Below are 27913 nucleotides of genomic sequence, written 5' to 3' on the forward strand. Positions count from 1 at the left end.
TTTTTACGGTCACTCATGACCATTTGAATGTAAAATTCAAAGGGTTAAAGTATAGGGATTGTATACAATGAGACCATTTATCTTTGGTATTCGAGAAATTTTATTTTAGACTCTGTATCTAGTTAATGACGAATTCCCAACAACTCAATTTCACGTCTAATTGTCAAAATAATTACGACCACCTATGCCAAAAGCAAACAGTTTTATTAGACATTTTTTATTTAAGAAAAAGTAGAGCCTTCCCCTACGTAGGAAATTGGCAAAAGTTATTATGCACTCATAAGGGTAGAAAGTTTATTTACTCTCTCGGGTAAAACTTTACGTAGAATTAATATTAGGACCCCAAATTTCAAAGATGTAACATTTTCAACTCATATACTTACTGCAATATAAACAAATCTAATTGTATTATGTATTTGAAAGAAATAATGTCTTGAGATTTATAGAGGTCATCCAATTTTTAGATGGTGAGATCTATGGGTTAGAAAATTCAAAAAATTTATGTTTTTAAGAATAATGGTTTAGTAATTATTAAGTGGTTCCTAAAATTTCATATCCAAAAAATCCTCCCAAGAAAGTCTTCCGACCAAAGGAATAGAAATAAACTATACCCCCGAGGGAGCATGAAATGTGTGCCGTAGAAAATATAATTCCGCTGTAGGACAAGACTCAAATTAGCCATCTCACGTAACAAAGCAATGATTTATTTTGACTGGTAAGTAAAAATATGGATTACGCATATGATTTCAACTCCCGCGGGATCTCACACCGTTCGCTCAATTTTTCCCTCTTAAATCCCTTCAAGGTTGGGTATTTTAGTCATTTTTCATAAAATCGTACTTTACTCCTTCAGTAAAACTCTCCAAAATACCCTCCCATGAATAACCGAATTACAAATTTAGGACTCAAGACTCCGACCGTGCAGAACCCTACATTTGGGTTTTTTAAACCCATGGCTCCAGTTCCTCTCAGCTTGAATTGAGCCAATTTCCATGATTTTAAGGTTCGTTTCTTTTCCTACAAAGGATCTCGAAGTCAAGAATTAGGGTCTCTGAACTCAGGTACTCTGAGTTGTGACCGATTTGTATAGCTCCAGAACAATTTGCAACAGTTGTGGAATTAGGGTATTAAAGCTGAGAACGCCGACTCAGGATTTCCTAGGGTTTTTTAGTTTGATTTTTGCGACACCAGAATTGGGGTTTCTGGAAACAAGAAAACCCGTTACTTTGACTTGGGTTTTTCTTAAGCTAATTTGCACAGCTCTAAATTAGGGTTTTTGTTGATAACATCGAGCTACTATTATTTGGGGCTCTGTTAGGCAGAACTTCATTGCTATAAGTGCATATTCAATCATCGTTCATTTCTGGAGTCGGGTTTGTTTTGCAATGGAACCTTCTTCATCAAAAAGCAATTTTAGATGGCTTCCTTCTCTCAAAGTTTGGGCATATTCACCGGAGCAGTCTTCCTCGTCCTCCTCTTCTTCATCATTATCTTCATCATCAGTTAGGGTTTCCAACTCAAGAAAGCTTAGAATGAACAATTGGATCCGTATTTCGAAGGCCCTTCAGCAAAAAACCTGCCCCATTTGCCTTGGATGCACAGAAGAATCAGAGGCCGCTGTTCTTCAATCGTGTATGCATGTTTATTGCATAGGATGCATTAGGAAATGGAGTGAAATGAGGAGGAATTGCCCATTGTGCAAAAGTGAATTCAAAGGATGGTTTTGCAATATTAGGACATCTAGAGTGGGGGATTACAGGGAAGAATTTCTTTTGCCGCTAAAAGGGGCAAAAGAGCACGACCATGGTCATCACCAGTGGGTCACAATGGTAAGGTTGGTATGGTTTCGAGGGTTCAATTGTTGTGGTTTGGTGAATTCACTTGTTGGTGTTGGGTTTTATGGCATGCCATGAACTATAATTGTTATTCTGGTTACTGAGTTTGGATTCAATATTGTACATATTTGTATTGCAAATGAACGAACTACTTAAAAGGGTAACTTGTATGCACTATAGGTGAATTCACTTGAAAGATGTAAGAACTTGTCCTAGTCTTTCTCGACTATTAATATTTTGTCTTTTGAGGGTAACTTGTTATTATTATTAGCCAAAGAAATTGATTTGCGCAAAAATTCATTCAATGGCAGCTAGGTAACAACAAAAAAATACGTGAAAGTAAAATGTGTTTTTTCTGCTTTGGTTTTGGCCCCTATGAAATGAACAGTCTACAACCCTCAACATTGGGGTTGACCATGAATATACTCATATTTTCCCTAAATTTTGGCCGAGAGAGAGAGAGTATATTCATGGTCAAGCCCAATGGTCAGGGTTGCAGACTGTTCATTTCATTCTCTTAATTGGATAGCATGACAATATTCTCAATATGTAAGAAACAATATTATTCACGATACCATCTCTATATTCTAGGACTTGATGCGCCGATTATGGTCCCATAACCCATTATGGCCACACGTTCCTTCATGGAGGAACTCAGGTGATGAAGATCAAATAAAAACCATGATGGCATGGTACATATGCACCTATAGGTATCTAATATATACAATTCGTTTCTAATTTCTGTGTAATTTTTATTTTATGGATTCTAAGGGCCTCACCTTTCTTGTCCAAGGCCGGCCCTCCTGTCTTTATGGTTTCTCAAACACTGTAAGAGTTCTATAGAGCACCCAACCGGTGTGCCGCTCCATCCCACTTCTCATGGGATCTTTCTGTAAACATATTATACATTGATATATTGTCATCAGTTTCAAAAGAATTTTATTTTATGGGTTCTTATTATAAGCTGTCATGGTACCAATCTCTTATTCCCTTCTTGATTTGTGTTCTGATAGGACGGTACCGATGTTATTTATATATCAACATATTGAATTTGTGCAAGTCTCATGCATTGTGCTAATGGGTTGCTAAATTAATCTAGGGCTCAGCCAGCTTTCAATCAACGGCATTCCAGACCTTTACCATGGCGTCGTTCGTTTGGGCGATCTAGATTTGTGCCCCCTATCGAAAGGCAGAGACGTGAAGCTGAGGTTATTGCTGAAAGAGTTCTTCGATGGCGTGCTAGGTATCTTTGATTGATGATTCTACGACTCCTAAGATGCATGCGATCAATTTACCTTGCATGATAGATGAATTTATTGATAGATCAATTTTCTTTTCTTTTTTTTAACTTGCAGCATATATGAGAGAGGCTTACGAGCAGTACCCCTTTGTTTTCCATCCAAGCCTTCTTTACAGCAGGTTTGAGGGCTTTCTTTAAATAAAATCTCTGGGTTTATCATGAGAAACATGTTTTTTTTATGTTGATAAATCCTCACCATTAAGTGCTGTTGGGCTGCCTTGTACACTCTTGAAGTAGCTGCTAGTATTAGGCAGCCTATCACAAGAAATTAAATGGTTCCTGCTTCATAAAAGATGTAAAAACTCAAAACAGGTGCCTGCTCCATAAAAGATGTAAAAGCACAAAATGAAGTCAATTCTCTTTTTTTTTTTGATAAAGAAAAATGAAGTCAATTCTCATAATGCCAAATGATTAACTTTGACAAATGTGCATCTTTTCTTCCTTAGTTTGTTTCATTGCTTGGTTCATCATCTTTTTTGTCCTATTCTAATTGTGATGATATGTCCATGTTACATTCTATTTCTCCTTAACTGTATCATGATGACTATGGTGCTTCATGACTCCATAAAACATCAAAGGTATTCTGGCCAAGGTTCAAACATCAGTAATCAAATGGGACAAGTTGTCTTGTGTATCAGCTCTAGATCTTACCCATGAAACAATATGGTGAAGGTTATGAGAACTAGTCAATATCAGGAAGGAAACGGGCTTGGGTCAAGATGGTAAAGGCTAGGTTTTTATAGCCCAACGTCTCAAGTTCTATTCCTATGTAACCTTGTCAAAAATAAAATAAAATAGTCAATATCAGGAGATATGGTCAAATAATGCTAGTTTTTTCAAGTATATCTACTGATCTATATCAGTGCAAAGGCGGATATATCAGGTTTCATATTTTAAAAAGAAAACTGTGTTATATCCAAATGATCCCATTGTACTTATTATATTTGTAAAGTATATCTCATGATATTCATTTATTAACTACGCTCATTTTCTTTGACAATAAGGTGAATAATAATGCAAAATAGAACACCTTTGATATCTATTTTAAACTCCCTTATATTTGATATTTTTCATATATCAGCTGTTGTGCTGTTTTTTTTTTTAAAAGAAAAAATTCACTTTCTGATTCCATATCTTATATATCAGCTCATTCCGATATAATTCACTTTCTGATTTCATATCTGATTTATCAGCTCATACCGATATAATTCACTTTCTGATTTCATATCTTATATATCAGCTCATACCGATGTAATTCATTTCTGATTTCATATCTTATATATCAGCTCATACTGATATATATCGGTTTCCTGCCCCACCCAAAAACGGGTATTTATGACCTTTTTTTAACCTTGATTGTGGCATTGTTTTGTAATTAATTATTTGCAGAAACTGCTTGAAAATAATGGCCAAAAAGAACGAATTCAACGGCGCGTAGAACCTTGGATACGGAGGGAATTGGAGGCCATTCTTGGTGATTCAGATCCATCAGTTCTTGTTCATCTAGTCTCTTCCCTCTGGATGTCAAGTCTTGAAGAAGAACTCAAGGCCACAAAAGATAGCACTGTCGTGAAAAGTAAATTTGTTCAGCAGTTGAGACCCTTCCTGCATGAGAGGGCAGATATGTTCTGGCATGAGCTGAGGTATCCCATTCTATATGAATAGAGTAGACCTTTAACTATGAAAGCTTTCCTACTTAGTTATTGTTGTTTTGTCTCTGAATGCTTCCTTTACCAAACATGAGCTTCTTAGTTGTGCTTTGAAGATATCTATTGATCTGATTTCCTTTAGAATAGTGGCTTTAGTTGTGTAAAAGAAACAATGTGATCAAATTCCATTTGTGCACATCAGTTCATGTGATTAAGGATGAATCCCTCTTTCCCATTTTTTTTTCAGATTAAACTCCAGACTTGGTTCTGCTTCTTTGTTGTCAAAGCCTGAAAACACATAGTGGGTAGGTATATACCAGTATCATGGGTCAAAAAAGCTGATGATGGTTAAATATTGTTTTTAAATGGAGCATTAAAGACTGTTATACATGTAACAAATGGCATTGCTATTGGACATGCACTTATCTACTAAGCTACATGTATGTTATTGGAGCTGTTGAGGAAGTTCCCTTGCAAGAAGCAAGTGGTAATATGGATGTGCTGGAAGAATAGATGATGTTGAGGTTTGAAAGATGACATTTGTCTAGTCTCTATAATTCGTCAGTTCTAGTTTATTGCTTGATGTACTCTTAGATATTTTTTGATGCCTTTGAAAACAGTTGTTTTCTCTTAGAAAACTAGTTTTTTCCAGACCCTATTCTTCCCAAAATAAGGGTATCTTTAGTTAAATCTGTTAGGTTGTGGGTATTTCACTCGAGAGCCTAAATTTAAGACATGAAGCCAGAGATTTTCAGAAATCTACTTGTGGATCAATAATTATTTCTAAAATATATTTTCTTTTAGAAATAGAACATGTATGAAGTTCTTAATCTCAACACAGGAATACGGTATGAAATAACCATCATAGACTTCTTTGGAATGGACCATGCGTGCAAGAGTATTAAGTTGGGATGAGCTATCCAATGGAGTGTTTAGTACTGTTGTGACCAAAATTGCTGATTCCATTTTGGGGTAACCAAAGGATGCACTATTCCTAATTTATTTCTCAAAGAGGGATGGGTCTAGCTTGGGATATCGTGAAATTACAGTGCAGGTTTTAATGTTTAAACCAAACTTCTAATTTATCAGTCATCCTATGGGAAAACTTTTAGTGAATCATCCATTCCAGGCTTAGTTAAACCCTTATTTTCTGTTGGTGATGGCCAGGTGTCCTCTGTGTGGCAAATCTCAAATCTCCCACTGAGGAAGCAACTTGATAGAAGTATCAACCAAGCTTGGGCATGTTCAAGCTTGGCTTGCATGGACAGGGACCATCTTGAGCATGACTAAAGCTTGAACCACCCAGCATGAACTTGGCTTGATTAAATGGGAGGTAAGCTCGAGTTTGGTGTGGAACTTGACTTGCTTACTTAAATAAGTCCATAGCTGAGGAGACTCAGGCCATAAACAAGCCAAGAATAAGGTAATATACAAAAAAGCATCTATACCGTATAAAATATAACATCTTAAAGTGGAGTCTTGAATTTAAGGTCAATATAATATGACATTAATTGTACATTCTTTTACATATTGTATTATATTTTATACATAATATGTTAAAGAAGCTTGAGCCTAGCGTGATTAAGCTTGAGCTTCGCTTGTCAAGCTGAAAAATATTGCTACAGTTTAGCTTCAGACGAACGTAAGCCCTCCAGTGGACGTGAAATTGTTTATATCCAAATTTGGGACATCAAATTGCAATATGTAAATTGTGAATCATATTAGACAATAGCTGGGTAACAATGTATGTTTACAAGTACAAATTTTGGCATATCTCTAAAGGTTTAGAATTTTATGATTACACACTATGGACTTTAAGATGTGTTGTGGATTACAATCTAAATTTATAAATATGGATTATAAGGTTTTCAATTTACCTTCTTCCGAAATAATTTGAGCTGGGGTCAAATTTTTTGGGATGAAAAATCAGTAGAACTTCAAAGTGGGCCTTCCCACCCCCTACTTCCTAAACTCTTGCAGAGTGATTTTCATAAACAAATGAGTTGTGATGACCTTTCTCATCCTCCATCAGTCTTATCTGATTTCAAAGAGATGCTTGAGGAGGAAATACATCAGAATAAACCTCATCATCATCATCAAAGCTTTTTCCCAACTAATTGGGTTGGCTACATGAATCTTGGTCTACCATTATGCTCTATCAAGGGCCAAGAAGAAGGGTGAGGACCTTAATCCGTTTCAAGCCCAGGTAAAAGCGGTGGATTGTGTTAGGTGGCAGCCAACGTAAAAATTTGTTGTAACTATCCATGAATCCTGAATCGACACCTGAGTAAACCTATCTTTCAAAAGCTATCCATTACCTTGATTCCTAAAGCAACATTAGGAGTAGGGGCATGTAGGTATTTGGTCATCCAAATTTTCTACTCCATTTCATTTGAATCCATTCCGGCTCCAAATTCAATTTCGTTTTCAATTATAAACCTTTAAGTCGATGGCAGAACACAAACCTAAAGCATGGATTGAGTTATGACACCCAATGTGTGTAAGCACAGTCCAAGTGTACCCTGGGCAAAAATAGGATTGCGGCTTATGTCCCAGGTATCCTAAAAATATGGCAGTGTCCTTTGACCATCGGATAGTGGGAATTCAAATTATTTCCTCAGTTTATATTTCATTCTGTTACCTGCCTGCAGATATCTACTTCTTTGACTCTTAACATGCCTTGATGTACAACATGAGCACCAAAGAGGGACAAATGTAGACAACCCCATTTTGGTTGATTGGAGAAATCCCCCAACTGTAAACCTAAAGCCCTGAACCTTGGAAACATCCTTCCTTAAACTCAGTGTCCCAGGAACCTGACAACAACCCTGAAATACGCCTTTTGTTTCTAGACCTTGGGAAAAGTTACCAAAAGTACGTATCTTAGACCACAATATACCAATGGTCCAAAGACCATACTGTTCTAACCCTCTTTGCTCTGCCTCCGCATGGTGGAAGCCATGGGACATATCGACATGGCAACCTGGAAGCCCTTAGGTCCCATGGTTCTCTAGAGTCTTCTAGACTCATGTTCCCACACTTTTGATTCCAAAAATTCATTCTAAAATGTAAAAATCTGTAACTGTTTTATTTTGGGCATAATCAAATATGTGAGGTAATTTTCACCTGAATTTCAATTCAAACCATTAAGCTGCCTTTCTTAAAAATTTGAAGTGAGTAAAATAAAATATTTGGATTGAAGTCATAATCGCAGTTTTGGAAGGTTCTATGTAATTTCGCAAAAGTTCTTTTGTGTACTCTTCAATCAGGCTGTAATTGTCTTCAATATTCAAAATATTTCCTAGTTATGAGATTTCAAGTAATCATATGACCAGGATTCCACGGTGCGACACTAAGAGGCATTAACTCTACATGTCATGGCGTGGATACCACATTCAGCATGGTTAGATCAACGCCATGAGTTCCCCAAATGTTTCTGGTGGAACAATTAGGGATTTTTCAAAGCATTTGTGCCGATAAAAACCCATTTTGAAACCTGTTTTTGGGCTTTCGGACCCTTGGGCACTTTCTTACCCATTTCTACATTCAAGCCCTTAGGGACTAAAAGCCCTAACTTAGGAAGACCCAACCCTTATCCCTGAAACCACTAGCATGACCCGGATTTTTTAAAACCGTAAACTAAGACCTTCAGAACCCTAGCCAAGTAAAAACCCTTGAAAGGCCCTAATCCAAGGTGAACCCTTCATGAAAACCGTAAGATCTAAGCCTCATCCCATTCAATCTTTAAAGAGAAGTCTTGCAAGCCTTTCAGTCCACCATTGAATTTAATTTCGAAATTCAAACAAATTCTTTTTAAATTGGAAAACGGTCTAATTTAGCCCCTAGCTCCTGATACCAGGCCTATGGACCTGGCTTGGTAAGTCTTTCTTTATTTTCCTCGATTTCTAGTATTTTCTCTTCATTTCCCATAATTTTCTATTGTTATTTTCAGAGTTGTTTCCTTTTGTAATTTTTTTTGCATTCCCTACGGTTTTAAACGAGATCTAGCTAGCGATCCACAGAATGAGGCTGTAGAGTAGACTTTCATTGGACCGCTATTTGGTGATCCCTGTATTTTTATTTTTATTTTCTGTTTAGATCCAAATCAGAGAGGAGGGATCTTGGATTCATCATCCCAACTTGGCTCCTTGCAAGCTGAGCCGTGCTGGCTTGACTTCTTGACACTCCTATGAGATGGCTTGAATGCTTGTTGAATGCTCTCTTCTTTTGAATGGTCCAATTCGTACGATATATAGTAGAATTTACAAAATATAAACTAGAAAAAGAGAAAGAACAAAGAAGAAAAAGCACAATTCAAATAGAGGTTCTCTTCTATTTTGATAATTATACGTCATACTTTTAAAATGGCAATCATATCAGTTGATTGTAGGGTTGTGTTGCTTTGATGTTACTGGTATGACGGACAAATATTAAGTCTGATAGTAAATAACATCAAAAAGCGTTACCTAATATAACATATTTACCAGAATGCATATGCTTCCCTTTGCCATGCTCTTTTCTCTTGATTCAATAAAGAACAAGTGCACAAATGGATGTCTGGTTCTCAAAGCAAGTACTCTCAATTGAGTTGTGTTAAGAGTAAACTCAGGGTCTTGAAGTCAACTGCTGATGAAAACTCCAAGGATCTAGGTGTAGCCACTCCCTTTTGGCATGTTCCTCACCAGAGTTCCTAGTGATGAAAACCTTCAAAGAATGATGGGCAAAGAGTACTTGCCGTTATGAGGTTAGTGGTGACTGTTCCAAGATATGGGCCTTAGAAAAGTGGAAAGGATGCATGCAGGAGGGTCAGTCTACACACACTCCTAACTTCCACTCACAGCAGTTTTCATCTTTTTAAGCTTCTGTTATCGGAGAGCTAATATAAGGACAAGTTGATAAACTCATACTTAGTCTGTAGTCAATATTTCCAAAACAGGAAGATCTTAGCATTGAAAAGTTGATCTGCTATTTTGAACCCTTTTTTTTTTTTTCTTTCTAGGTCATTAGGACAGCTTTAAGCCCCAACATGTCATTGTTGTAGGAGATTTGAAGCTCCCATTCTTGATTACAGATCCTTAAAAACCTTAATTACAATAAAAGAAAAAAGAAAGAGGTGGGGGGGGGGGGGGGGGGGGGGGGCGTGGGTGGGGGTTGTATGTGTGACAAACTTAACTTTTGCCTAAGGGGTGTAATGGATGAATTGAGCTAGTTATTTTTGTCATTGGGCAGTCAATGAAGTGAGAGGAACTTTGTGTGACAGGTGAATATGAGATCCTGAATGGGCATACACTCACTACTTTTCATGATCAGGGAATGTGGAGAATGACCTGTTTGATGTCTCTATGTTTGATGTCTCTAATAGCTAGGCCGTCTACTGCTATTGGTTCACCTGTCCTTGAGATAGTGTGTGTAGTTGAGTTTGGTTTGAGAGTCTCTTCCCACTCGTTTTGACACTTAAATGTTTACATTTGTGTGTTGTACTGGTGGTGTTCAGTGTAAAACTAATTATATATGTAAAAGAAAGCACTTGTCCCATGCAACATCTTGGCGTTCTGCTAACCAAAAAAATCTCTTCTTGCATTAGAAACCTGATGTTTTCGTGCGCCGTCTTCCTCGAGAGCTAGCATTCCGTTTTGGTTCAAGCACTGCTTGAGTGTATGGGTTATATGTTTTCATAATATATGCATGCTTGAATTTTGTTTAGAGCCAGTTTGTTATTGTGATTTATCAGAGGTTGAGTGGATGGTTGTATCTTCACTTAATATTTGTATGCTTAATATTTGTGTGCTGGTATTTTATTTCGAGTCAGTTCCTGTTTCATCTTTCCCAGTTGTCCTTATTTTTGAAAAATCTTTGGCCTGGTCACAAAATTTCTCACCAGACTAAGAAAATATTCAATATTGATTCAGGTGTTTTGCAGAAAGCCCATTCACCTTGGCAACATATGACTCTGTTGTTGAATACAGAAGGCTGTAGTGATGGAGGAAATGAGCCTGGGCATTGCAAAAAAGTGACAACCCCCATGGAAATGCCTTAGAAACCTTTCTACTGCGAACTGAGGATGGGGATATCAGGTTTTGAATGAATAGATCATTTTCAGTTGACTGTTACAGCACTGCTTATTGCAATTCGTCTTCTATGAAATCCCTCCTCAGAAGCCATTATCGAGGAAAACGGTATATGTCAAGCCTAATGCTGGGATTCTTTATGCCATGATACTGATTCTATTGGCATGTTGGTTCATGGTCACATTTTAGGGAGAGAATGCATAAGGCCAAGTATCCATTAGTCGACATGTAAAGATAATCCATATCTGTTACTGAATTCTGTTGAAGTAAATGGTTTTGGATATACGGATCCTAGATATGGAGAGGAGAATGTATAGTTATTCTCATTTGTTGTCCCAAGTTAAGCATGACCCCCCTTGCCGTTTTAGGTGGCTGGTGGAGATGATTGAATAGGTTGTTGCTTAATTAATTTAAATGGATGTTACCACATTAAAGGGATGCATTTCAATTTGGTACAACAATATATGGATTTATGGCAGCTAAACTAATCTCCCATATGCAGTTTTTTCATTTGAACTTTTGGCTTCGCTCCAGAAATCAATGTATAATTTATCAATTAAGGACAGGAACCAATGGAATGATTGTCTGCTTCATATGTTCGCATGATTCTTTTCTGTAATTTGCTTTTGCTCATGTTACCAGGGTTATCCAGTTTACCTGAAAGCCGTGTCGCACAGCTGAGACATAAGCTTGGCGATCATACAATTGTCCACTTAGGGAGCACAAGGGCCAACACTCTTGGGTGAACAAAATGTTTTTTTGTTAAAAGGGACAAGAACGGAAACCTATTTCCCTTGACATGTTGCAATCTCTAGTTATACAGTATTTGATTTTACCATTTTACATCAAATGAGTAACAGTAAAAGCAAAGACATTACAAGAAACTATCACATACAAACAACACAACGTAACCTTTTATCCTGATCAAGCATTGATTGCAATTCCATCTGCCCAATACCTTACTCTTCAGCCTCTTCCTCGTATAGAAGATGCCATGCCGCAATCTCTAGTTATACAGTATTTGATTTTACATCAAATGAGTAACAATAAAAGCAAAGAGATCACAATAAACTATCACATGGACACAACACATCCTAACCTCTTATCCTGATCAAGCATGGATTGCAATTCTATCTGCCGAATACCTTACTCCTCTTCAGCCTCTTCCTCCTCCTGTAGAAGATACTCGCGGTTGTCATGGGCCCAAAATCCCCGTACATCAATGAGCATTCCAGCCACAGTGCCCCCTTGCTTGCAGGCAAGGAGGTCCGCGAGTGTTATCTTAAGAGGGTCACTTGGCCTCACCATATCCCATATCTCATCTCTTACATCTTCTATGCAGAGCTCATAGTTACCACCCTCTATCCACTTCTGATGCACATCTCTATTAGAACAAAAGGAGAAGCTTGTTACGTGCTTCATAGGTGAAAGCATATATGTCAACAAATTTATTGTCAATTAATTCAAATGTCCTGTAATTTTGAGACTTGTAGAACTTTATTTCAGAACTACAAGCAGGAAAATTACAAGATTGATATAGGAAGATTGTATCAGGGTTAACATCTCAACTTCAGTATGGCCCCCTTCTTCTCTTCCATATTGAAATGCATATATAGAAGAAAAGGAAAAAAAAGAAAAATTTATGACTCAATTTGTGATTATTCTAATTAAAAACAGACGGGAAAACAAGAACTAGGTCCATTATCCAACATAGTCTACTGGCAGAGCACACAATAACTGATAGACTACATATGTTAAGGCAAATGCACATCCACCTTCTGTCACTGATGACAGCAGGAATTAGCCATTGTGGCGCCCATCATTGCATTCACTCAGGTGCAGTTGATGTCCACAATTGATCATCAGGAATTAAGGATTCATGCTCCCTTGGGGTACCATGTACCATCATACTGTAATAGATTAAAGTAAACTTCTAGTATGAAGGATCAATTTCAGTACCCATCTCTCTCTCTCTCTCACACACACACACACAAAGAGCATGTTCAGCATGTTCTATCTGCCGGGGCAGCATGCCTTTTCCCTCTAGAAAATGCAATGCTGAAGCTGGTCATTTTCCTAAAACCAGTTCTGCAACGAATCCATGATTAAATTAAACCCATCCTGGGTTTACAACACTTAAAAAACACTTATATCTGTGTGGGACTCCAATCAGAAACAAAATCCAATTTCCAAGATTATAAGAACACCTTTTCCCTCTAGAAAATGCAATGCCGAAGCTGGTCATTTTCCTAAAACCAGTTCTGCAACTGAATCCATGATTAAATTAAGCCCATCCTGGGTTTACAACACTTAAAGCACTCATATCTGCATGGGTTTCCCGAAAATGGAAGAATTTTTTACCTGAAAAGGGTGTGAATATCAGCTGTAACAAGGTATCCTCGTCCATGAAGATCAAGGCAGCGGAACAAATACGTCAAACCTTCAGTTGTGTGCTTGTTTTCCAAGGCTAAGACAAAGTCAAGAAAGCTTTCAAAGTCCATCTCTCGAGTATTTCCTACTCCGCCTTTACCACGACGGACATGCTCATCAAATGCTGAAGGCAATCAAGAAACAAGTGAGAAAGGATCTCTCTCTCTCTCTCTCTCTCTCTCTCTCTCTCTCTCTCTCTCTCTCTCTCGTCTCTTGCATGTGATCTTTTAGATCCCACAGGCCCTTAATGGTTCACAAATCAAAAATTGGCCAACCCCTACACATCTTTTAGATCCCACATGTCTTATTGCATGTGTTGTAGCTTTTATTTGTTAAGAAGATATGAATAAGTTGAAGATATTTAAAACTTCAGTGGTATGTCTACTCTCCATGATCTAATCTGGTTCATCTAACCATATCAAAAGGAATACTATTTCTAGTACATGGAAAATAAATGCGAAAATGTATAACATCACACAACCATATCTAAATGCTGCCACCTTGTGGACCATAGCAAAACAACTTACCCACTACCAGAAAAGTAAAAAGGAGAATAACTTGCAAAAATAACTACCATTAGATTAAGGGTGCGATTTGTATAGAGCCGAGGCTCTAAACAATCAAATTAGAGCCCACCTTCAAATAATGTCGAGAAATGTGGTTTCAATACTGAAAATCTTTTTGATAGCCTTGAAATATATTTTTATCTTTAATTATAAAATTTAAAGCTTCAAAAATAGTGCAGATAGAACGGATCTATGAGAACTTGAAAATCTTGAAAATTGACGGTCCAAAAATGCATTACAATATGCATTATTTCCAAAACGTGAAATCCATTTTTTTCTCATATCCATGCATCTTGATGTCGAGATGATCAATTTGACAATATTTGGCCACCAAAACAACCTCTTCTAGTGGAATTTTTTAGGTAGGCTCTAATTTGATTGTTTAGAGCCTCAGCTCTAAATAAACTTTTCCCTTAGATTAATGCCATAAAATCATACAAATGACAAAGATGCCCAAATAAAACATACACAATTGTAGACACATCCATACACAACACTAAAGGGCATATCCTTGCCAAGTACTACAACACACCACAAATTGAAACTGAGAGCTCGGCTGACTATAACTTGTCAAGAAGGAACTTGTATCTGGCCGCAGTCTCTTCCTAGTGATGACTAATATAAAAAGTACAACTACTAACTTTTTGACTGTGTGAAGAGAAGGAAAAAGCGAGAACAAAACTTTATTGTCTCACCTCGCTCAATAAATATTTCAGTCAATGTGCCATCAGCATATTCTCGAAGCTCCTGCTTGCTCAATGTCCCATTAATATCTTTATCCAGAGCAAGAAACATCTCTGCAAGATAATCAGGAAGCATAAGTGAAAATAAATAAATAATCTATGGCAAATTACCTTCTCAAATTAAAAATAAATACCATGCAAAGATATCCCAAAATAATATGCACGATATATGCATTTCCCAGACACATCAGATAGAAACAAAAGTCACCAGCAAAGCTTTAGTTTAACAACTTTTTATAATGAGCCAAAGAAAGGGAGAAATTAATAATACTTTTAATTCCTGATTACAAGGTGTAATTCACAAGGTGTCAGGACCAAAGGTATTGTAACTCACACTCCTAATCACAACCACTGATATAGAGCACATATACAGATAAGCAGAATTCCAACTGGAAATGTGAAACAGTTTCCTCTCTGTCTTAGACCTGAACTGTAAATTTCCATTTGCCTGCTCAGTTAGTTTATATATGTGATACCACTGCAATATTCCTTGCACTTTTGTTCTTCGATTACATAAGCTAGTGAATTCCAACTTCACAGAAGTTACAAAATGGGGAGATCCAACATCAGATTTTTTTTGAATGGGAGGACCACAAGGTTTCCTTAACTATTCTCTAGTCCACAGAATAGGGATTGTATACGACCATTTACCTTTGAAACAAGGTGGTCACAATTACTTACAACCATCCGATGTGATATTTGATAGCTTGGATGTGTCACAAAGTTCGAGAAAAAATTTTTTGAGCTTGGTCAATGGAATAAACGCAGCCACCCAATTTCACATCCAATGGTCAAGATTAATTGTGACCATCTTGTATCAAGATAGATGGTCTCATTCTATACTTTTCCCACAGAATAACATTATATTCCTTTGCCACTTAACAACCGTATTTTGAATATTATTCGCTTGCTGATTTTCTTACTACATACCCTTTGACCAATAAAATATGCTGGCGTAAGCTTTTTAAGTGGGATCACAATACAGATGCAATGTCATAATAATAGAAATGTTTTATAGAAGAATCCAGAAAACCTTACAATTATGATAAATTGGAAGCATGTCATACACATCCATGCACAGGCAAGGCATCCACAATGCCTTTAGAGGGTGGGCCATGGAGATGAACCACAGACCAAGGGAAGTGCATCATCACAACTATGTTCATCTCCACTGCCTGCCCTTGATAATTGGATAACCTGGATATGTAGATACACCATGCACAAGATGTGTATCCTTTCCTTTATGATGAATCCTAAGCTTTACCAACAAAAGAAAAAGAATCAACGTCTACCACCAATAGACTGAGAACATAATAATCATAATGAGACCTCCAAGCAATATCTCTAAGTGTCTCAGAAAATAACCTACCACATATTCTTTGGGCAGAGGTCAAAGAAAACCAGTTCTCAGCTTGTTCAGTATCCGTAACCTCTTCCTCACTTTCCTGAGTCACATCACAAAGTAAATAGGAAAATATGTCGTCAGCAATTTTGCCATTCAATCAGGAACATATTGAAAGTGAATCATGAAGATGCGACATTGCAGACCTAACATAACCACTTAGTAAGACTATTTTATTCAAACCACTGAGTAATACTATTTTACTCTATGATTTGCAAATCTTCGCATCACAAATAAGCCACTGTATCATTCCATTGAACAAAATTACCTACTAAATTATGTCAGGAATATTATCAAACTTTGGCATTAATACTATCTTCTTAGCTCAAAAAATTATACCAGCCATACACACAAAAATAGATTTTTTTTTCCACTGAGCAAAAAAAAAACAAATGTTGGACGATACCGATTCTGCTACATAGTACGAACAATTTGCAAGAAAGAAGCAACCACCTGGTGCAATTCCATCAGTTCCTGCAGACAATTACTAAGAAGCACCTTCTTTATGCACACCTTCCCTGACAGCAGATAGAACAATACTTGCATGGTTCAGGGAAATAAACAAATAAGGAAAAACTAGAGAAATTCATTGATGCAACAAGTTTCCAGTTTATCATCAATAGCATGCGACAAGACAAAAGATTCAGACCACTTGGACAAAACCATATAGCTACTAAATAAATGACAAATACTCACAAGTTATCAATATGTATTCGGACAATTCAAAAAGGGACCTTCAAACATCCTACATGGGAGAAAATAAACACAAAAAATTGTGATGGAACTGTTTCAAGATTTTTTTTTACTTTTTCTTCAGTTACCATGACTTGGTGTTCATGAGGAACAAACTTCAAAGATTGTGATCTCCATCATGCAAAGCCCGTGTCACACTGATTGAACAAAGGCCACAGAAAGAAGATGTCTCATAACTTAATCTAATCTTCCATATAAATTTTACTCGTTATATGGAACATCTGAAAAACTTTCTTTTAGTGAATTTTCTTTCATGACCATTTATTTTTTGAAGAAAACAGTTGGTATTTCATAAGTAGGAGATATCCCCAATCTAGAAAAAAAAAAAAAAAAGCAAGCATCCAGAGCAGTGTTCGCAAAACTGGGCAATCTAGCTTCTAACCGCCCGGTTCCAGTTTTGGGCGGTTTTGGTGATCAATCGTTATTTTTTTTTAAAAAAAAATCAAAAAAATACATATAAATTCCCAAAAATAAGAAATTTGATTTGTAATGCATTTTTTAATGTTTTTTACATTATGGTAAAGATTAAAAAAAAAAAAATGGCCATTAATACTCACTTTTATATTTTCCCATCTTTTTCATAAAATTTTAAAAATATCCCTAAGCACAAATCGATTCATTAAAATCCATTTTTTTCATTAATTTTCAACTTCATTTGAATGTGTTTTGTTTTAATCATTCTTTATATGCTTTTCATATTTTAATAGATTTTTTTTTGTGTCTTTTTTATTTTTTTCAACACTTTTTTGACTGTCCGGGACTTGCTCGGTTAGAGCGGTTGAATCAGCCGGTTTACCGGTTAGCCGGTTAAACCACTTCTGAGCCCATGTCCGATTAACCGTTCCGGATCGATTTTACGAACAATGATCCAGAGTGCTTATGAGGCTCCTCAAATCTGTTAATAGGAGTATCATGATGGTGAGAACTGAGTACCTATTAATAGCCGACCCCAATTGTTGGGAAAAGAATGATGGTGAGAACTGATTGTCATCAAGCAATAGGGAAAGACATGTAGAAATTGTACAACAGGCCAATAATGTCTAATAAATGAAAAACTGCCAATAAAAAGCCATGGATCTCATAAAACAAGACCCAGCAAAACTGTGGATTATTGATAATTCTAAAGTGAACACCATGGTCTGAGTTACAGTGTATTTTAACTAGTGCAAGAGAAATGCCTTTTCCTAAAGCAAAGGAGTCAATCCAGGTTACCAGGTAACATATTCAAGCATCAAATTTAGAGCAATAATGAATGTCAAACAAGTGAACAAAATAAGTAAATGAGTACTCACTAGACCCAACATAAACATAAGACAAACTTGGCAATCTTCATAAGCAAAATAAGAAAGAAATACAACTTAATCCATTATGAATTGTCACATTTTTGCAATCAACTCAAAGCTAAGTATCCTTTTTCTCTTGAGAATGGAATCTATTTTGAACGTTATAACACATCAACTTGGAAGCTTGACATATATGAAAAGTATAATTCTTACCAAAGAAATATACATGTATACAAAAAGCATTATAAAAATTGAGTTAAGGAATAGATGTCATAGCAATGCCTCTAAAATGTACAAATGGAATAAAACCTTGGCCAGCTTAAAGAAGTCAAATAACAAGGGAAAGTATCAATTTCATGAAACATGGAACCATAGTATGTTGGGATCATCAGCATCCACTGAAATGATGGAAGGTGATGAAGAGAAAGTGGGACCAACCATAATAGGCCAATGGTAGATTACACTCTCTCGTCACTTTTGTCATTTTAATGGAAGCTAATGACCCAAAAGGAATGAGGCTTTCTAACATCCATTGCACTATAAAACTATGTTACTTCTTTCACTCCAATCCCTAAGAAAAGGAAGCAGACCTCGTCTTTGAGGGTCACAAAAGAAGAAGAATTTATGAGCAGCTATGCGACAGTACATCTGAACAAATGCAGCAGGCATATCTCGAAGCTGTGCCAGATTTGGGATAAGGCCTCTAATATAAGCCTCCATTTCCTATAGAGCAAAATGAAGCATTTCAAAAAACCTCAACACAAAAAGCAAGAATTAACCACAAATATCAGTAGTGAAACATCACATAGCTATTCAAACTATAGATGCTGCTTAATTATGTCATGAACTCAAATCTCAAACTGCAATATAATAAAATAGTGATGTACCAGTGTTTCATACATGAGGTTGCAGAAACCCATCATCATCTTCATCCAGTTCACTCATATCGATTCGTGCTTGTGTAAGTGAAACCTGAAAAGCAATACAACAAAGACAGTGACTAGTATATGCCATCTTATTCTAAAAAAACACATATCAGGACATAGTGCAGACGGTTATGCATTTAAATAATTGAAGCAAAAGGGAAATTACATCTTTTACAAATTAAGTGTGGCGCAGACCTAGTACAGCACCTATTAGGAGGTGCAAGTTAGTTGAAGTAGAAGGCTCAAAAAGGACAAGGGGTAGGCCAAAAAATACGTGGTTCGAAATAGTTCGAAAAGATATGGGGACTTATAGAGCAGAATGGTGGACCAAGATTTATGTAGCTGACCCAATTAATTGGGAAAAGGCTATTATAATGATGATCATAGATTTAACAACCCATATTAAGTGAAACAAATTGATCCTTTCATTGTGAATCTCATTTTGAATTTCAAGAAGGAAAAAAAACAAAAATACACACCGTGCGCATCACATAGAGGTAAAATGGCAGAATAGCTATTCTTCCAGATTCATCCTTCTCAAACTTCATAAAATTTGAAGGACTGAAGAAACGTCGACATTTTGGACCAATTTGTTCACTACACACAGATGCAATGCGGCAAAAATCTTCATAGTTCATCTGCAAGAGAGATTCAGTGCAATACTGTCTGAGATTGGTTACTTGCTGAGTACGACGACTGACATGTGTGTCATGCATAAATGAGCTAGGCAACTTATATACATGCAGTTTAAATTTGCAATAGAATTACAACCACAGTGAATTGGTTTCTGGACTACCTACCAGTTGGTTTACTTTGATCCAGGTTGAACCAACCAGACAGACCAAATTTTTTATTTCACCGTGTTCTAAAAAATAAATATGATATTTGGCTAGCCACTGGTCTGAACCACTAAATCCACTGTTGGGCTAAATAAGAGGATGCATTTCATTTAGGACGTCTCTTTTTTCCTCTTTTCCTAATTCAGTTGATATGGCTGAAAATTTTGAACCAATCGGTGACCAGTGGGCCATGATCAATATCTAAGTCCTCCGGGGAAAAAATGAGCAAACACTAAATCAAGTGACAAATGAACTAGTCCAGTCTAATTCCATTACTAGTGTTCAACACATATGATCAAGAGCTCCCCATCATATGGTACAGCCATTCTACAAAGAGTACCAATACCAAGCAGAATTATATATTTCTACTAATATGTTAAACAATGGAAACTTTGAAATGACTCATTATTATGTTAGAAGAAACATTCACGTATACCCACTGACCTTCTCAGTGCCTGTGGAGTCATCGACCACGCATTTCTCGCGCAAGCAAACCCACATGGCATCTAAATCATCAGCATTCAGCAACAAATCTGATTGCTTCTGCAAAAATCAAGTTGAAGGAATCGATATTATATAACCTAGGAATAAAAGCCCAAACAACTGAATACCAAAATTGACAGTACATTGTAAGCATTAATATAATAGCAAACATGTATAGTTGACTGACCTAATGATATGAAGTTGAGCTTAATGTCATGGCTGGAACGAAATGCCATCCATGACATACAAAGCACACAATCAACTGAAATCACTCCAACATAAAAAATACATATTGAGAAGCATGTCATATGCATACTTGGTATTGTTTCTATGCAAATATATGCAATTAATGTACTTAAGTAAACTATGTATACGATAGGTGTCATAAGTACAATGAAGTTGCAAATCAAGTTCTGCTGCTAAAAATATCGTAACTCGAATAGCTGCCAATGTAGCTGTACAATTCATATGTGAAGAGATTCAGTACTGAAGAGGTAAGGAACAGTGGTGGAGTACCAAACCAGACAGCATATTAAACACAAACATATCAAAACCCAACGCCTTGATATGGGGGTTGGAGATTTAGAGATGAGTTTCAAATGGGTTTTCTTAAAAGTATAATTTCACATGGCTTATTCTGAATGAAAGTAAGTCCTTTAAAGTGTTTGCAGCAGGAGGATTCTTTCTTAAATGGAACGTTAATGATAAAACATGACAGTATGAAAATTGGGTCAATTGATATCACCTTCAAGAACCTGAACTTCGCCAATCTTTGAACTCTGTTACTTATAGACCCTTCTGTTGGTTTCTGCGATAATATAAAGGTCAAATTTTGATGAAAAATAACAAAAATAAGCATACAACCTGAATATCACTAAACCTATGGAGTTAAATGAAAACCTTTTTGTAGAAGCTTGGAATTGCGCCAGCTTCGGCATTCCTTTGTTGCTTCTCTTTGAATATATCGAGTAATATCCTTTTTGTTTCAAGCTCTGCATATGAGAATCACATTGAATAGAATATAATTGTTGAGAATAACATTGAGTAAAATATAATTATTAAATGGAAGAGCAAATCATGCATATAAAATCAAATCAAATCTATGAAGTTGAAATCTCCCAAAAAAGGAAATCTCAAATAGAATTGTTAAATGGAGCGGAAAATCATGCATACAAAATCAAATCAAATCTATGAAGACAAAGCACAAAAAAATAAAATTATCTAAAGAAAAAATAAGGGATTATTCTATTTATATAAAACTATAAACTCTGATAAGTAAATATTCTCAAAAAATAAAAAATAAATAAAACTCTGTAAACCTAAACAATGTCAGGAATAAGGAATAGAATTTCCTTAAGGGGGAAACTGACTACTTAATCAGAGCAGAGCAAAAAAACTGACTAACTTCAAGTAAATAAAATAAAGTGAACTTGAGAATGAAGTAAAAAACACAAAACACAGACCCATTAACGCCTCCGAGCCCAATCCAGCACGATTGCGAACGTAGCGGCGAAGGTTCCGAACCCACAACATTGAGGAATTCGATGGTATCTTTTTGGGCTCCTGCCCTTCTCCATCACTCGACCCGCTGTTCATCTCGCTGATCAACTGCACCTCCCCTCTTTCTTCACTAATTTCACATGAAAGCCCATAAAAATTAGAAAAAGAAATAGAATATGAGATAGAAAAAGGTCAAACAGGTCTAAGTAGGGATTGATTTGAGAATAATAGAATGTGATCTGTAATTTTAGAGGGAGAAGATAACCAAAATGCGACCTAGATAATGGGGACAGAGAGAAAATGCGAGGTGAAGTTTAGGGGATTTGGATATATTTCAGAGAGAGGGCTACAGTGTCTGGGAAGGATCTGCAGCGTCCAGAGTAAGAGACAAGGAAAGAAAAAGAAGGCAGAAGCCGTGGTTCTGACTAATATCTTAAAAAAACGCTTGACTCATCCTACTGAATTACTTAAAAAATAAATAAAAATTTAAAATTAAAGCTAAAAAATTTGAAACTCAAATAATGCTAGGAATAATTTTCCAACACCTCCAATAAAAATTTTTGAAACTCAAAAAATGGTACATTCGCTGCGGACACGTAAACACTTATTTTTAAAACAAAATGGACGGTCAAAATAATATGTTATAATATACACTATTTTTAGTATTTAAATTACTCAATTTTTTTTTTACAACTATAATGTTCAAGTAGAGATGATTGATGTAAAATTTTCAATACTTGACTTGCAATTTGAAGATTTACTTATTTTGAGAAGGTTGCAGCTATGTCAAACCATAACAATAAGGGTTGTCTAAATTATGTTTTATGAATTAATAATAGGAAAATTTATTTACACGTGAGGTTTATATAAAGTTTCCTCGTTATACCGCGAGTAGGGAGAGTCCTTCAAATTAGCTCTCAAATATATTATGAGTCGGAAATCTTATGATTGCTTAAAAAACTATTTTTAATTTGAGTTATAAAATTTAACATTTATAAAATATTAAAGGTATGGTAGATTAATAAACATTTAGAAATATTGAAAAGGGAAAGGTTTATATGCTTCCCCAACTGCATAGAAGTTTTATCCACCTCCGACCATCCAGCCGTCTAATTATGATCAAGAGAGTCATTCACCGTTTGATCTTAGATCCGATGTCTAAAATTACTATTTTTTATTTATTTTTATCAATTCGTATTAATATGAAATTTGGTACTTATCATCTTCTCATTTGGGTTCACCTATAAAAAATATTAAAATTAATTTTTCGATAAAATATAATGACCAAAATACCCTTGAAACTTTCTGAAGTATGTTGGTCATGTTATTTTATTGAAAATATTTTTTTATATTTTTTCGTTAGTGCGAGTTTAAAAGAGGAATGGACACCCAGAATTTGGTATCAAAATAATTTATAAAAAAAATAAATAAAAATAAAATAGTGTAGAGACGTGACATTGTGATTGGGACAATCTTAACCCTCCATTCAAAATGAACGGTTGGATAAAGGGGAGGATATAATTTCTATGTTGTAGGGGAAACATAGAAAGATTGCCCTATTGAAAATAGTCGATCCACACACTCTTTTTTATAATGTTTTTTAGGAAAAATTAAGTACATATCCATTATAGTTTGTTTTATTACAAAACTACCGAATAGTTTCGTTTATTATCTATCTGTCTGTTTTTTTCATGTTAAAATGGAATTTTTTAAAAAATATAATTTTAACATTTTTCGGTTGTTGAACAACCGAATTCAATGGATTTTCGGTGGTTCAACAATCGAAACCATACCTTTTTTAAAAAACCAAAGTTCAAAATTTTTGGTGGTTGAAGAACCCAAAATTTTAAATTTTCAGTTCTTCAATAACGGAATTTTTTTTCGTAAGTACTCTGCGTATTCTCTCTCTATGGATTTTTCTTTTTTCGGTTGTTGAACAACATAAATTCAATACCTTTATTTCACCCATGCTTTACCTGTATTTTCCCTTTAAATTCTTCCCGATGTTTATCCGCGTAGATTAGTCATTGTAAAGAGATAATGGATAAACATAAGGAAGAATTTAAACCGTAAGGTATAAAGAGAAAATGGATAAACATAAAATAGTTTAAACCCACCAAATCTAAGGTATAGAGAACGTAAATGAAAGTTTAAAGGATAGAGAAGAGTTTAAACCCACCCAATTCATTCTCTCTCTATGCCTTGCATTGGATGGGTTTAGACTCTCTCCTATATTTATCCATTCACTCTCCTATATTTACTCATTATCTCTCTATATCTTGAGTGAGTTTAAACTCTTGTCTGTTTTTATTTATTTTATCTTTTATGTTTATCCATTCTCTTTCTATACCTTAGGGTTTTAACTCTTCCTTATGTTTATACAATATTTCAGTCGTTGAACAACTGAAAATCCAGAGAATAAGCAGAGTACCTAGGAAAAATATTTCAGTTATTGAATAACCGAAATTTTTTTATGTTTTTTAATAATTGATAATTTTGAATTTTTGGTTTTTGAGAAATTGGCGTGATTTCGGATTATTCAAATCCATTGAATTTGGTTGTTGAAAATGATAAATTTGTCTTTTTAAAAAAACTTTCATTATGACATGAAAAAACAGACATATAGGTAATAACGGAAACTACTCGGTAATTTTGTAATAACGCAAACTATAACGGATATATTCGTAATTTTTCCTATTTTTTTATGTGCACTTTGCTTTACTGCTACGAGGTTATAACCTCGTATGAACTTTTTCCTTTATCAACATGTACCTAAGTTTTAAGCAATTTAATACTATATCACTTTTCAACTATTCCAAGCGATGTATATTTTGTTAGGTATTATTGAAATTACGTCACAATAAATAGATAAAATATTAAAAAGTTGACACCATATAGATATTCCGATTTTTTTTTTTAGATATTTGAAAAGAAAAAGTTCATATAAAGCATCAATCTTTGTAGAATTGAGACACACCTCAAAAGCCCAATTAAAAAAATGTCGTTTGGATGCTAAAGAACCCACCAATTGTTTATATCGACTTCTGGATTCATAAAAACATAAGAAAAAAAAAAAAAAAGACTCCGAGTCTTAAAAATAATGCATCGTGTAATACACTATCTTGATTATCTATTCTTTTCTTTTCATTTTTTAAGCATTTGTATATCTCTTCATTGTGTACTATATTTTTAGTATTAAATTCATAAGTATGAGAAAAAACAAGCTTGCATGCCATTGTTAGAGATTCCAGCACAAAAATTACATCTTATAACGAGATTTGGAGGTGCGTGTTGTGCATCTTACTTTAGTTGTTTAAGGTTGACACCTTTTACAAGCTACAAGCTTTTCTAAAATAATGTCGATGACCTTACACCGTTTTTTATTTTACTGTTGTTAATTTCTACTGCTTTTTTTTATTTGATTTAGGGCAAGCAATCAGTTTTACAAAAGTGTGAAAACATCTCACATTTGATTTTACAAGTCGAATGCATAAATGCATTAAACATAAAAATATTATATGAAGTTAATTTATATTTATATAAAATAATAGCGAATAAATATAGACAATGCGCAGAAATGGATGAGATTGCAAATTACTCTAAAAATTTTATTCTCACTAAAGTCGTTAAAAACTAAAAAGGACGCTATCATATTGACCTCCTATTTTAAAACTTATTTCATGATAGCCCCTCCCAACTTTTCACTTGGTGGCATTAAAATTTTTTTAAAACTATTAATGTACCTCCTCATCCTATCCCTCTCCTATTTTCTCACATGTTTTACAAAAATTTGACATCAACAATTTCTCTTATACCTCATCAAGATATCATATTAATGTCAAAATTCATGTAGATAGGTGAGAGAAGAGGAAACAATAGTGTTTAGGGGAAATTTGATAGTTTTAGGATAAATTTAATGCCACTTGAAAGAGAAAAGTTCGGAGGGGCTACTATGTAATAAGTTTAAAAATTAGGGGTCTGCATGATGTTTTTCTAAAAAAATAAAAATTAATAAAAATTAAAGTTATAAAATACTACTGCATACAGCAATTTATTTAAAAAATTGAATTTTTTTTTTTAAATAGATATTAGCTAACTCTAAATTCTCGTAGACATGAATGAAATGAAATAAAATGATATGATAAACAATACAATATAATTAAATAAAAAACAAACAATAAAATATATAAGATGAATACAATAATAAAATATCACTTAAAATTAATGTAACTCTTTAGCCTTCAAATTATAGTAGATGTTGTTAAAGAAATTCAAGAGAGAGATAAACTCTTTGAAAAAATAATTTTGTCTCACACAATTTTTGTGGTGGTTATTTCATTGTATATATAATGGTGTAATATACATTTTCTATCTTCTTACATGCAATATACACTAATTTAGTTTGTTACATTATTCTTTCGAAATGAAAGAGCAGTACACTTTCCTATATTGTTTGGATTTTGTTTTATTACTCCCCCTCGAACTTGGCTAAGGAGGCAGTTGAAGCCCGAGTTTAAAGCAAATATCTCAAAAAGCATCTCGTGACAAATGCTTGGTGAATATATCAGCTACTTGGTTGTGAGATGAAACAAGTCGAGTGATAAGTAAACCAAGATCAACTTTTTCATGTATAAAATGATAGTCCAACTCAATGTGTTTTGTCCGGGCACGAAAAACATGATTAACTGTCATGTAGAGAGCACCGATATTGTCACAAAAAAAATGTAGGTAGTTGAAGAAGAGGCACCTCAATAACCTGAAGCATAAAATAAAGCCATGTCAATTATGCAAGAGTGGATGTCATAGATCGGTATTCCGCTTTAGCACTTGAACGAACCACAGACAATTGTTTCTTAGCACTCCAAAACATGCAGTTGGAACCTAGATAGGTGCAGAAACCAGAGGTTGAACGGCGAGTGTTTGGACACCCAACCTAATCTGCATCAAATAAAGCATATAACTTAAGGGAACTATCAAATAATTTTTTTATACCATAGGACTGTGTACCACTAAGATAACAAATAATCTGCTTCACTGCCTGAAAATATGCAATTGTAGGGGCGTGCATAAATTAACACATTGTTGTAACACTATGAGAAAGTTCAGGTTATGTTATGGTAATGGATTGGAGTGCACCAACAATGCTTCAATAAAGGGATGGATCAAAAAATTGATCAGAATTTTTATGAATATTATTCTTCATTACCATTGGTATTGAAATAAGTTTGGCATCGAGCATTTGAGCACGATTAAAAAGATCCCAAGTATATTTGCTTTGCGATGGAAAAGTTTCACCTAAAAAATAAGATACTTCGATGTCAATAAAGTAGTGAAGAGGTCTAAGAACTTTCATAACAAATTTCATTTCAAGTTGAAAAATGAACCATTATAGAAGATTCGAATTGTCACCAGTAACAATAATATCAACATAAAGGATAAATATAATGATGTCTTGAGTAGTGTGAGAAACAATAAGAGATGAATCAACTATGATGCAATAAAACCCCAATGATAATAAATATGCACTAAATCGATCAAACCAATACCGCGGTACTTACTTGAGACCATATAAACGTTATTTTTAATTTGAAAGTTATAACCTAAACATAAATGTTTATGGCAATTATGTTTTAGTCCTTTGCTACGTAGGCTGACACACTGGTGAATTCTATGTTTTTATAGCGAATAACTCTTGGACTTAGAGTCATTTCTACCCAAAATTTATAGTAGGCTACCTTGCCCGTGACAAAAACTTTTACACTGGTGATTTTTGCAGCCTTAAACCACCCAAAACACCTAAAAAACAATGTTTTTTTTGTGCACGTCCCCAGTATTCTACAACATACCCTTTGATGTTTGCAAATATCTTTTGATAGAGAAGATCTACAGCTCAAATTAAGCCGTCAGTCGGCCAGGGCCGTCATTTTAGGGTTTTCATATAAATCCCAATCTCATACTTTTTTAGGGCCAAAAGGGCCTTCGTCGTGCCCAACTTTAAAATTAGGAGTTGATGGGGCTTCATTTCAAAATCACGAGCTTGCTTTTGACAATCCTTTGGGAATAACATCAAATAACTATGCAGAGTTTCATGCTTTATAAGCTGGCATAGACCTAGCCATTAAGTTAAATTGTTTTT

General features: G+C 35.1%; 2 protein-coding genes and 1 non-coding gene across 23 annotated transcripts; 1 reads left to right on the top strand and 2 right to left on the bottom strand.

Moving 5' to 3' along the window:
* Nucleotides 1–980: 980 nt before the first annotated feature.
* LOC18445263 (RING/U-box superfamily protein) lies at nt 981–11445 on the top strand. 17 transcript variants are annotated; one of them, XR_016050037.1, is made up of 7 exons: nt 981–1829; nt 2427–2545; nt 2935–3078; nt 3191–3254; nt 4525–4778; nt 5952–6117; nt 10694–11445. XR_016050037.1 is itself a non-coding variant. In XM_020674178.2 (6 exons), exons 1-6 carry the CDS (start codon nt 1386–1388, stop codon nt 10758–10760), a joined length of 1092 nt encoding a protein of 363 aa, XP_020529837.2. In that variant the 5' UTR covers nt 981–1385; the 3' UTR covers nt 10761–11445. The 17 variants fall into 17 exon arrangements, 8 of the variants coding, with proteins under 8 accessions (XP_020529837.2, XP_088715430.1, XP_006855466.2 ...); XR_002282840.2 differs by lacking the exon at nt 2427–2545 and having other exon boundaries at nt 981–1834; XR_016050043.1 differs by lacking the exon at nt 2427–2545.
* Nucleotides 11446–11765: 320 nt separating this feature from the next.
* Nucleotides 11766–22185, bottom strand: FASS (tonneau 2 (TON2)). Of its 5 annotated transcripts, none has more exons than XR_016050036.1 (13): nt 22054–22185; nt 21741–21907; nt 21178–21269; nt 21023–21085; nt 20239–20337; nt 19435–19593; nt 18930–19001; nt 18620–18752; nt 16400–16511; nt 15961–16036; nt 14544–14645; nt 13214–13406; nt 11766–12236 (listed from the first exon to the last, which is right to left on the bottom strand). XR_016050036.1 is itself a non-coding variant. In XM_088859302.1 (13 exons), exons 2-13 carry the CDS (start codon nt 21871–21873, stop codon nt 11999–12001), a joined length of 1425 nt encoding a protein of 474 aa, XP_088715428.1. In that variant the 5' UTR covers nt 21874–21907; nt 22054–22185; the 3' UTR covers nt 11766–11998. The 5 variants fall into 5 exon arrangements, 3 of the variants coding, with proteins under 3 accessions (XP_088715428.1, XP_088715429.1, XP_088715427.1); XM_088859302.1 differs by having other exon boundaries at nt 16447–16511; XM_088859303.1 differs by having other exon boundaries at nt 16447–16511; nt 18917–19001.
* On the bottom strand, nt 12316–12436 carry LOC148783412 (small nucleolar RNA snoR104). The gene has a single exon (XR_016050767.1). It is a non-coding gene; the product is annotated as a small nucleolar RNA snoR104 (small nucleolar RNA).
* Nucleotides 22186–27913: the final 5728 nt, after the last annotated feature.

The sequence above is a fragment of the Amborella trichopoda genome, chromosome 2, assembly GCF_054954075.1.
Source record: "Amborella trichopoda isolate Santa Cruz 75 chromosome 2, AtrichopodaSantaCruz75HAP2 v2.0, whole genome shotgun sequence".
Lineage (NCBI taxonomy): Eukaryota > Viridiplantae > Streptophyta > Magnoliopsida > Amborellales > Amborellaceae > Amborella > Amborella trichopoda.